Source organism: Eucalyptus grandis, chromosome 8 (genome assembly GCF_016545825.1).
Source record: "Eucalyptus grandis isolate ANBG69807.140 chromosome 8, ASM1654582v1, whole genome shotgun sequence".
Lineage (NCBI taxonomy): Eukaryota > Viridiplantae > Streptophyta > Magnoliopsida > Myrtales > Myrtaceae > Eucalyptus > Eucalyptus grandis.
The window spans coordinates 52803745-52816028 of NC_052619.1; the positions used below are offsets into that span (position 1 = coordinate 52803745).

At 39.4% G+C, this 12284-nt stretch overlaps 3 protein-coding genes across 6 annotated transcripts in view; 2 read left to right on the forward strand and 1 right to left on the reverse strand.

The window, feature by feature from the left end:
- LOC104415021 overlaps window positions 1–2326 on the forward strand; it is a 46445-nt gene extending 44119 nt beyond the window's left edge. The window contains exon 8 of the mRNA XM_039300113.1: window positions 2218–2326. The gene's annotated coding sequence lies outside the window, so the exon portion shown is untranslated. The remainder of the gene's footprint in view (window positions 1–2217) is intronic.
- LOC104415025 overlaps window positions 1–12284 on the forward strand; it is a 49131-nt gene that overhangs the window by 5596 nt on the left and 31251 nt on the right. The gene's annotated exons all lie outside the window — the stretch shown is intronic.
- LOC104415012 lies at window positions 4885–8579 on the reverse strand. 2 transcript variants are annotated; one of them, XR_005545853.1, is made up of 5 exons: window positions 8375–8576; window positions 6455–7859; window positions 6053–6125; window positions 5487–5543; window positions 4885–5404 (listed from the first exon to the last, which is right to left on the reverse strand). XR_005545853.1 is itself a non-coding variant. In XM_039300727.1 (4 exons), the coding sequence occupies exons 2-4, from the start codon at window positions 6567–6569 to the stop codon at window positions 5145–5147; spliced, it is 432 nt and encodes a 143-aa protein (XP_039156661.1). In that variant the 5' UTR covers window positions 6570–7859; window positions 8375–8579; the 3' UTR covers window positions 4885–5144. The 2 variants fall into 2 exon arrangements, 1 of the variants encoding a protein (XP_039156661.1); XM_039300727.1 differs by lacking the exon at window positions 6053–6125 and having other exon boundaries at window positions 8375–8579.

The following is a 12284-nucleotide window of genomic DNA, read 5'->3' on the forward strand; positions in this document are numbered from 1 at the left end:
ATGGTGCACTTAATCCGTGATGATAGAAACTAAGGGTTGACAAAATTGTAGGTTAGAAGGCCTTGTGGGAGCATAATGTCTATGGATTCAACCCTACAATTGTCTCTGCAAACCGTCTTTTGGTAATGATGAAGTGTATCTATATCAAGCAATTCTTTTTTCCATTTGTTTTATTTACACAATTCTTCTGCTAACTTGGGGTATTGCAATGCAGCAATATGCTAAAGAGCACAAAGATGCTACCTTCATGCAGGAAGTTATGAAGCTTTTGAAGAAGAATAACTTGCCATTACAACCCACCACGGCCGATATTGTTTTCAGGTTCACTTCCGTGCTGTTTCTCCTGAGGAGGATGTTATTATCGTGTAGTAAGCCATTATTGCACTTTATTGTGTGTTATGTAATGCATAGTTATCAAGCAATTTATCCAATTTATAAGTGTCATTTATATACGATTTAATCAACTCGTTTTTATTTTAAATCATTTTGTCTGCACTGCTACTCTCGATCTAATAGTTTGCTCATGTTATTCGACATCCTTTCTTTCCATGGAAAATTTTTGCAGCATTTGTAATGATACAGACAATTGGGTGTTGCTCACAAAGTATTCAAAGAGATTTGTCAAAAATGGAGTGAATTTGCATAAAGCTGCATTTGATATCTGGATGGAGTTTGCTGCCAAAGTAGGTGAGAAAGACTAGCTGTCTCCCTTCGCTGCTCTCAAGCCCTTGTCCCTCAACAATCTTATTTTCCATTTCTTCCCACAAATAGTTCTCTCATCCAGGTCCCACCACTTACTACAAAAGATGGGATGTGCTAGAATATTTTCTTCAGTACAATGATTTCTTTCTCTCCTTAAACAAAAGGGTAGAAATAAGAAATAAAAAAAAAATTTGCTGCACCGTGTCTTTCAATGTCTTTGTTTCTTTAATTGTTCTGAGATTATGCTTCTTTATCCTATTTAGTGGTTTGACGAAAATTACCCTTTTCAGGAGACATTGAATCTCTATGGAAAACTGAGAAGTTAAGATGTGAGTCCATGAAGCAGCACACCGTGGGCAGTGGGTTCTCATGTGTGAAGTTAGTTTACAAACGCAGACTGTTGAAATCACAAATATCAGACCCTGAAAGCAATAGGTCTTCTTGCATTAGAAAATCTGATAATGGGAAAATATTAATATTGCAAAACAGATCAGTACAAAGTTCTTGGTAAACCACGTGAGAGGTCTATGGCCGAAAAAAGCGAGAGTTAATGATTGAATAAACCAAATTTTGGCTCACATCCTAGGACATGAAGCACCTATGGGCATGAGAATGCTCATTGTCATCACACAAAGGAGATATAACTACATTTTCAGTATTTGGAAGCATTTATTGTGGCTTTTAGCACTCTGGTTTAAGATTAAACTTTAATTGTCATTTGTGGCAAACTAGATGGTTTTATAACCAATTTTTTGCAGGGATATTTACTTGAAGGCAAACCTGAGGAGGCTGCTACAGTCATTCACATCTTGAATCAGGTGCTCCTCACTTCTCAGAGCATCTATAGCTATTATTAATATGCTCACCATCACCATCTGGCATGATTGCAATCCTAAATTACCGCAGCCTCTGAACTAGTCCTTCAATTTTCCATATACTGTCAAGAAATAAAGCAATTAGTGGAAGATATACGGAATTGTCCCCCAAAATGTGCTCAGATAAAATTACCGTGACATATCCTCTCTCGAGGGGGACCGGGTGATTTGGGTTTCGTATTTGGTGCATGCTATACTATTAAAATAACATGAGTTAGTTCCATGGATCCTAATAGAGTTTAAAAAATCATCTCAGACTCCTCCTGAATTGAATAAAGTTGGAAATACACCTATGTAGGCTCTGTTTGTTCAGATGTCGCCTCTTAGGTCTCACAATGTGAATGCCTTGGATTGATGCCAGAGTTTACCTGATGCTAAGAGGTCCAGCATCAGGGTTGAACTTCAAAAGCTTATCAGTGAGTGGCTTTTTGAGGTTATCAAACGGAAGAAAGAAGATGACTGCAAGATACTTCCTTTGACTAAATATCCATCACTTTGGGTAGAAATAGAAATATTGCTTGTTTGCAGTTATATATTGCTCTGGTAATGTTTTCTCAATCGTTCCTGTTGCTGGATGTATATATGCTGCATTGAACTATCTCAAAATTTTTAAAACCTCTCATTCTTTTCGCTCATGTAGGCATTGGCTGCTTCTCTCAAATCTGATATCCCGGCCATGGTTAGTTCCTTATTAAACACGGGCTTGGAGGTGAAAGTGAATATGGAACAACTAACCACCGAAGGCACCCTTTGTTAAAGTGTGACAGAATTGGAGATTGAATGCACTAGCTGCAGATCTGTCTCCTATGTGGACCGCTAAGGTTGCCATGTTAGTTTCAACCGATTGCACTGAGAAGCAAGACAAGCGCAGTACTCACGTCTCGAGCAACAAGCATCTGAAGTTCTCTTGTGAAGGTCCCTGAACCATGAAAAGATCTGCTCCTTCTTGATTTGAATGTTGTCACTTCTGTACTTTCGGATAATGATTCTTTTCTTTCCCCAAAAAATCTGAGTGTATTGGAGACGATGGGTGCATCATCAGCAATTGAATCCTGAGAACAACCTCAGATGACCAGTTTTTGCAGAGAGGAATCTTTTTGGCTCACGCATTTTAGATTGGACCAAATGGGCAGTTAAGAGAGACAATTGATAAGGTGGTCCTTTCAATTTCAATCTGGTTTGGCAGCCTATTTTGTTATATTTCTGACAGAATTTCGCTGTCCAAAATTAAGAGAGTGCATTTAATGCCGACTCATTAGATGTTGGCATACAGCGGCCGCCATTGCTTCCTGATTTTATTGGATTGAACTGTCCAATCGTGGTGCCAAAGTGCATAACATAAATTACATTCCTTTTTACATCATGAAAGATAACGAAAAACCTGAATTACCAGAAATGGCTTTGGTACCCACATGCGTGGGGGCGTGCGTGCATTTTGTGCATGTAAGGCATAGAAGAGGTGATAAACGCAATCCTCTAGAATTAAAACATGCGCATTAATCATGCGCAAGTTTTAACAATGAATTAACATAATCGTAACTTTTTTGGTAATTTTTTCCGTATCTTCACTCAAAAATTTAGGATTACAATCGGAATGTATAGGACTAAATTTGAATTTATACAATAAGCTTACGACTGAATTTGTGATTCTCCCAACTCAACACCTACACTTATAATAAGTTTTTTTCTTCCTTTTAATAATTCTCCCCCTCTTCTGTCTCATCTCCTCATCTGTATAAAATGGGCAATGAGGGGTGGCTTAGGTAGTGGGAGGGAAACCGTCCTCCCAATGACCTTACTGGAGAAAGTTGACCCAAAATCAAATCGTAGGGGAAGAAAACTAACCTCTTCCCACTTTGAATCACCACGCTGAGTGTTGATTTTAGCTCCTTGAAATCCTCCGACTCATCCAACCCCTCAGGATCCTGGCATCAAGAGACAATCCTTCCGGATTATAAGAGCAAGAGTAGAAGTCATATCCCATGATTTCCAATCTTTCACGAGACATACAAATGGATTTGCATATGGTTAATATGAGAAAAGAGCTATCCTATACACTCGCATTTAATTGATAAAAAGGTTGATCAATTTATAGATGACATGCAGCGACTTGATTTCCATTCACATATAAATAACATGCAGCCCATCCTAGGTTGTGTCAAAGCCCCAATACATGTATTAGATACTATGTCATCTCAATCCAGAAAAGCAGAAGGGACATATTGATGTTTTCCGATCATCACACCCTGAGAAAAGACGATAGATTTTTTACTCCAGCAGGTGAGACATCCTTCCGACGGTAGTCTCGGAAGATGAATCTTGCTTCCGGTCTCCATAATCTGGCAACAATGATGGTGATTCCACTGGACTGGTGAGGACTACTTTTATCTTCCTCTCCTCTATGTATTTACCACTTCCTTTATCAAACAAAAAATCTAAAAGAAATTTCTCAAGTTACTTAACCTGAAAGATTATGGAACATATATTAGTAAAACGTGCCATGTCAGTAATGTCCTCTTCACCTGTATCACGAACTTGTCTCTGCACCGCAGGATAGGTGGAGCTACCTGTTGTGCTTAACATGGTAACTGCATCAAATAGAAGATAGGATGAAAGCTACTCCAATTCTTTTGAAATATCAGGACATAGCTTCTGAGGCCTATCATGGTTTCCCTTTATCTCAAGGTATATTAGGCTACTATGGCGGGCATTCAAAATCTTATTCAAAGATGATCCTTGCTGCAATGCGACTAACTCCACCTTAAGCAGTTCGTACCCCAGCAATAATATAGTCCAATTGACATGTCATGGCAAAGAAATTGCAGAAGAATCTTTCAGCTGATTCAAGTACTGTGGGCATGTCCCTCCTCACATATGTTAGGGGCTTTAATAAGTATGTGAACATGATATTCCTTGGACTTGAGCTACACGATTTCAAATCAGATGCTCCATTTGGCTTGATGATGCCTACATTTGGCCACACAGAGTATTTCTTTAGAGACGTAGACTTAACCAGAATGCTTTGGATCTCCAGTATAGAGTTCATAATGTCTCTCCCCAGTAGAGAGCTTTAAATGCACTGGTGTCCTACTCTGAAAATTAAATTACATCCAGAGATACAAGATTGAAAGGAAATTGTTCACCCGCCATAACCTAAAAAAGTAGAGCATGATCATGGTGAAAGAAAAGGTCCAAAAAATCCTCCCCTTGAAAGCAACATATCGATCAGTCTTGTTGCCTAACAGAATCGAGCATGAGCTTGTTTACCCAACTCAACTGCATAGACACGGAGAAGAGGCTTCAGATATAAGAACTTAACAGGGTACGTCACAAGAGCAGGATGTGATGAAATGTACCATCGTACATTTTCTTTGAAGATATAATGCAGTAATGCAATCTCGATGGATATTCCAAAGAACTTACAAGAGAAGACAACTCCTAGTAACTACAGGGTACAATGGAAATGAACATTCAAAGCCCAAGATTAATCCTGGGAAAAATGGAAAAGTGTGGAACAACAAACTTTGATTTACATCACATGAAGTAAGAACGACATGATAAGTGAATTCAAGCATCCTGTGGAATTCTATTAGCACTGGCAGCTTCTACTGATTCCAGTTCTGCCACAACTTTAGTCCTGGAAGGCCACTCGTTAGGAGTCATTTGGAGGCATTGTAAAGCAAGCTGTGCTATTTGGAATGCAGAATCTATATATGTAAGGTATAGGGATGGTATAAATTTGGTTCCCATTTCCTGCAGGTTGCAACATCGTGAGCGACCAGCTTCTTCTAAAATATCCAGTGTTTCTTTTTCGGTAATTGGAGCATCTGCAGAAAATGAAAAGTTATGTAGGCAATACAACTGTAGATTCCATGCCAAAGGATTTAAGTAGCTAAAAGGAAAACACACCTCGTATTTCATAGAGGGGATTATAGTGAACCTCACACCAGAAACTCAACCAAAACTCTGCATCAATTGAAAGTAAGGTTAACAAAAGGAAAAACTCAAAAAACATGGAGTTTCAAAAGACCAGTTGCACATTGAACAAAAGCAACAGTAGATCAATTGCAAATGTTTACACCTAGGTTTAAAATCAATCAAATATATATTGAGCCATACCCAAGCAGCTGTTCTAAGCAAGCAAAAGAACAAATATTTAATTTCCCAAATGAACAACAAGCAAAGCATCACAAATGAGGGTCTATGCGTATATGTATGTGAGCAACACTCTTTTTTCCAAGACAAACGAGAAGTAAAATATCAACTTCACATTCATCACATTGCACCGACTGATCATTTGACCCAACAAAACAACTATGAAGAAGACTAGCAAGCAATACCCTAGGCAAAGGGAACTTATATATCCAATGGCCCAACAATAATCAAGCTATCAATATAAGTATCATCAAGAGGTTTTAGACCTCCTTCAGGCTCTCCAACATCAACCAAATAAGCATTGAACATCAATGACTCACCGGAACAAATAACTTCATCATTCTTCAAAATTCTGCATTCCGACAGCTGCTCGCTGCCATCATAGGGCATTACCTATCATATATCCGACCATCAATCACAGCATGGACTAATCTACTCCAAACAAGCTCAATCACGGAGAGTATTACAACCAAAAGCACAGAACAGAACAATCCGTGATGATAGAAAAAATGAAACCCTAGGCAGCATCGAGCTGCTGCCATTAAGTTCGATTGAGCAAGCTAAATATGGGGGAAAACGGTAATAAATCGAATAGCCACTGCAATTTTGACACAGATTAGCCAGTCAAACTGAATCACGTCCTACCCAATCAAAGGCAACTAAGTTCCGATTGGGTTGAGCTGGACATCAATGGTAGAGATAAGTAGTGAAAGCAAAGGTACCTTGCCGGTGGTGGTGCAGAGAGAGAGGAAGCCGTCGCAATAGACCTTGCGCTTCAGCTTCTGCTTCAGGTGCTTCTTGAAGGTGACATTCCAGCACACGCAGACTCAAGCACATAACTCATTTCATCAAACACCAAAATTGCACATGATCACCAAACACTGGACAGGCAAAACTTAGATGGTTCACACTCACACGAAGCATAATTCAGCACACTAATTACAAACACGATCCAAAAGCAGTTCAGGATTGAAAAAGAAAACAAGAGCACAACACCGATCCGCTCCTAGAACCTGCATTGCCGGCTCAAAATGCAGGCGTTGAGTCCATCACAGAGCTGAAAGCTCTGACGTATTCATCTGTGGGATTCTGCTGAGTCTGGATGTTCTGTATAAGGGCAACAAGGATGGTGATGCCAGATTTCTGTCCCTCAAGATTCCGTTTGATGCGATGTTCGTTTTCCTAATCAAAACTCCAGAGTTAGAGCATAAGCTGCCAGGCTTGAAATCCATATCCTAGATGCAATTTCTCCCTCTTTGACCGACCTTGAATGAGGATGAGGACCCCGATACCAATGTGTGCGCAGAAGCTCCTCCTGATGCTCATAGAGTTCAACTTGACTAAAATTTCTGAGATTCTACAACCAAAGACAGTCAGCCACTGCTTCAGATTTTCACTTGGTGATCTGTCCTGTGCAAATGTGAATGATGTTGAGCTGCACGTGGCTCTGGCATCAGCTCTGGAAATGGATCCCAAGTTGCTTTCTCAACTGAAAGTAGCACGGCGGATTGGAAACATTTTGGAGTTTGTACATGCAAAGAATATGGAAGAATTTCTCAAATTGACGCTTGGCTTGTGTAAAGCTCTTCTTTTATGATCACTAGGTTCTATGAAAGGTTCTGCGTACATGGAAGAGCCACCACTACTTGATGAAAGTTCTTCTGAGGTGGCGAGTAGCATATGACGCATAACCAACTTTGGTGGCAGTGCCAGTGTTTTCCTGGAATTGAGTGGATCTCATGACAGAAACAATGCCAATATTGCTTCAGAATGCACAGTTCTATTACTGAAGGCAGCCCCAAGGGAAGGTGCTCTCTTTTTCTTACCAATCTTTTGTAAGTGAGTGCAATTCTCAAGTCTCAGCAAAAGGGCGCTCCTTCTCTACTGGTACAGCAAATGCTGCATTCTCTCAGTTACTCCTGTAGGCGATGTTTGCTGCACAGAATGATTTTTGTCAGTGTGCCCGTCAAAGATTGCTATGATTGAAGGCATCGTTGCTGAGATAAAATATTCTGCTGCTGCTGCTTTAGCCAGCGCTGCCACACTGGTAATCTTGGAATTGCAGTGGCTCCCTCATTTATGACTTCTCCATAACATTTGCAAATCCCACTAAGAAGCACACCTTTCCTGAAAAATAAACTGAACTTAAGCATAGCAATACAGAGTGTCTGTCTACTTCAAAGTCGCAAATGAGTTGATTGTGCTGTAAAGTCCCAGGATGAGAACCATAGTCATATGACCTTCCAGCACACATTCCACCTATTTGTTTACAGCATAGCGAAGTTATCTCCAATGCGAAGCGAGGTTATCAATTTCAAAATATATGAAGCAGCAAATTGACAAGGATCTCTAATAATTTGGTACATATCAAATAAAAACGATGCAATCGAAATGCATATCTCTAGGAGAAATCATCCTAGGAAAATGTAGCTAAAAAAGCCAAACCAAACTAGGAAAAGAACACAAATACTTGTACATAATTAAGAGCCCTTTGGCTGTTCGGAGGTATTATAATTTCAATGCCTTCATCAGATTTTCAGACATGAACCCGCAAATAGGTCATTAAAAAGTGCATGCGAAACTTCTCTGCTCATATTTCCGAAAGAATTTGATTGCCAGAATGGGAAAACATTGGTACTTACCTCAATTCATTTAAGGTTTGAACACAAGGGAACAATTTGTGGTCACGCATCAAAAAGCTTCCAAGTGCAACGTGCACTTATTCATCGTATTCTTCCACAAATTCGTCTTCTTCATCATCTTCTCCCACAAATTTGATTGACTTCTCCAAGCAAAGCCGAGAAATTTCCTCCACATCTAATTTCCCACAACGTCTTATTGTAACCTTTCGCAGTCTCTTCAAGCTTGATAGATCGGCAACTTTTCGAAAAGATTATGACAATCTTCAATCTTCAATATTTTCCAAAGATTGGGGTAGTTCGCCTTGAATCTCAAACAATTCTTCCAAAGATTATTCACCTTGACAAGATTTTACTCAAAGATATGTTAGTTCATTCCAATTGCTTAGATCGAGGGATCTGCATTCTGTTTAAAGCCACAAGCCGCAATGTTTCATGTCCACGTTTGACAATCTATTCTTCAAACATCGAAGCGAATATGCATATAAACATGTGTCTTACCCATTACGCTGAATAGATCGGGGAACTCCTGTAACAAATCGCAGGAATCAATTGTAAGATTATCCAAAAACCGCGGTAATTCGCCTTGAATCTCAACCAGATTACCACAATTAGATACTTGAATTCGCCGTAGCTTGTTTAACTTGCTTAGATCAGGTAGCACCGCCATCTGTCTGACGCACAAAAGGTCCAAATCTCGTAGGTTCTCCAAACAACCAAGGCCTTCAATCTTTGCAACTGCAGAGAACAAAATCGAGAGAGACGATAGTTTCCTCAAATTCGATAGATCCATCGAGCAAAGTGAGTCGCAACCAAGAGAGATGTAAGGAGGATAAACTTGAGGGAAGCCTCGGGAGGAGAGGCGGATGAGGAGGGAGGCTGAGGTCTGTCGATGAGGCGGTCCCCCCGAAAAAGCACAGTACCAGAGATTCCAATTTGCTTAAGTTCCCAATCCATCGTGGTATCTGTTTTTCGAGAAGCCCATAAGATTTCTCATCACAGTTACGTGGGCCAAAGCCCAGATGCAATACCTTTAAGTTAGCGAGATTTGAGAGATCCGGAAACGTGTCCACCCTCAACTCCTCCACTTCTAATTCGATGAGACTTTCGAAGCCTTGGTAGGGCATGTATCGCGTCTCCCGGCAATCTCAAGATCCCACTTCCTTGGATTTATTCCATAGATGCGATCGCCAATTTCACACTTGGAAATAAGACTCCATAATAATTATAGCGGACCCCCGATAGCTAAGATTTCTTTCCCTTGAAGCTTCTTCCCAAGCTTCTTCCAAAAGGCATTATATTCTGCTTTCCCATATTGTTATGCATCTTCATTACTTTCAAATTCTTCAACATTCCAATGGAATTGGGTACTTCTTTGATGCTTGTGTGACTTATGTCCAACTTAGTTAGCGAATCCAAATTTCCAACTGTCTCTGGAAGCCTCTGAAGATTCCAACAATAGCTTACATCTAAGAAAACCAAGCTTTTCAACTGACAAATTGATCTATCAATTTCGATTAATGATTCACAGCTTGATAGGATCAAATGTTCTAAATTTGAATGAGCTGAGAAGTTGGGGGTTCTCTTCAAGCATTGGCAATGGGCTAGATTCAGAACTTTCAAATTCTTAATCACCTGTGAAAGAAAAATCATGCAAAGTTTACTTTTGAATCTAATAAGACGGAAGAATAAGTGTTGTCTAGCATATAACATACCTTCATGTGGCTCCACCCCTTCCAATCATGAGTAATTTCACTCCAAGATAGATCAAGGATAATCAAATTCTCTATGGAGAAATTTGCAATCTTAAATGTTGGGTGAATATTATGCCAAGAAAGCCATCGTAATCGTGGAAGGAGATCTGAATTCCTCCGGAAAATATTAGTTGGAAGAGCATATGATGGCCATTTGAGCCAAAGAAGCAACTTTTCTCCACGAAAGTTTTCCTTAAAGTCGTCTACTTCAAGGAATGTTAGATTTGGTAGGCTCTTAAAGTCCTTATAGGTAAAACGGTGCTGATCATCAAACTTGAGATGAAGAGCTTCAACTTCTTTCTTTTCCTGCCCAAAGGAAAAATTTTAAAACAAAAAAGTTGAAAGGAAACACATTTATTCAAGTTCACTATTTTAAGGGGTTGAGTTGAGTACTATCATTCCTTTAATCTTAAAAGAGCAAAAATATTGGTTGAGTAGGTCACAATGGTGCTAGAGGACACAAAAAGTAACTGCCTTTTTTTTAAAATAGAAAATGTTCATAAGTAACTTGGAGATTTGTTGCGCTAAGGCATTTTACCTCATGTCTCTTCAGCAAATCCAATCCGTCCTTGGGATTCCACACACAACGTTGCTTCTCAATTTTCATCTTACTTTCTTGACGAACTATTTCTCTTCCGATGTCTCTAAGTTGATCATGCATCCACAATTTATTATCTATTCCAATTTTTATCAAAGACATGTTTTGCAAAACTTCCAAGGCTACTTCCGAAAAAAGTTCAGATGCATCCCAGAAATAACCACAATGTCTTTGTGATATCCAATGAAATGACAAGCTATATCAAGGAATATATGCTGTTGCCGATCATCTAATGCATCATAACTTATTTTCAGCTTACTCTGAACTTTATCATGAGGAACACTTTCTAACTTCTTCAATGTGGCATCCCACATTTCCTTATTTTTGCCGGATAAAAGTGAACCTATGACCTCAAGGCTAATGGAAGACCTCCAGCAATGTGTATTGCCCTCTTGGATTGGTTGATATACTCGTCCAAAGGATGATCTCTTCTAAAGGCATGTTTGCTAAAGAGTTGAAGAGATTGATCATCATCCATGCCCAAAAGCTCATACCTCCAGTCCACTTTCGGGGCATGGATAACATCTTTCCTTCTTGTAGTAATAATAAGTTTGCTCCCTTTACCAAACCAATCACGCTTACCTACAAGTGCATCCATATGATCCTTTTCTTCCACATCATCGAGAAGAAGCAGGACTTTTTTATTAGACAACCTTTTTTCAATGATCTTAATCCCTTCATCAATGTTTCTTATATATGTCCTTTTTATCTTAAGGATGTCATGGATGAGCTGCTGCTGCAAGTACTCAATGCCCTTGAGCTTTGACGTTTCATGGATGTTGGAAAGGAAGCAACAATTGTCGTACTTGTTGGATAGCTCATTGTAGATGATTTTGGCAATTGTTGTCTTTCCAATGCCACCCATCCCATGAATTCCTATGATCCGTGTTTCACTTATGTGAGCACCTATCTCTTTCATGATTTTATCCACATGGTGGTCCACACCGACCAAGTTGTTTGATACCACCAAATAAGCCTTTTTCAACTCATTGAAAACCTTCTGGGTAACTGTTTTTGCCATCTCACCTTCTTTCCTAGAGTTTGTTGGAGGTCAAATGGCAATGAGTTAGAAAACTGTGTTGAACCAAGCTATGTTCTAACAAGACCAAAGTGAAAACTAGAGACCTATTCGAAATGCTTTCTGCAAGGATTTACTCCATTGTAAATGAATTAGCATTGGCACATATGATTAATGAATGACCTTAACTGAAAAAAAAGGTTGTTTGGAATGAAAAAGGACAAAATGGGGATTGTCCCATTATTTTATGTGATTTCTACAGTATAATTTCAATAGCATAAAATTCAATTTCAACAAGGCTAAACAAATCTAGAAAAGAAACAATTGAACATCAAGTTTTAATGGGACAAGGCACATCAAATGGAATGATAGAGGCAATCACCTGTTGGTCATTTTTTGCAAGTCCCATCCATTTAGTTCCCCAGCTGCATTGAGAGCAGCCTTCCACTGACGCATAGTCTCTTCGTCATATCGATTCTTCTTTTCATGTGAAAGAAAGGCCTCTCCATAACCCCCAGTTTGGTGTCGAACCTCTGAAGGTGC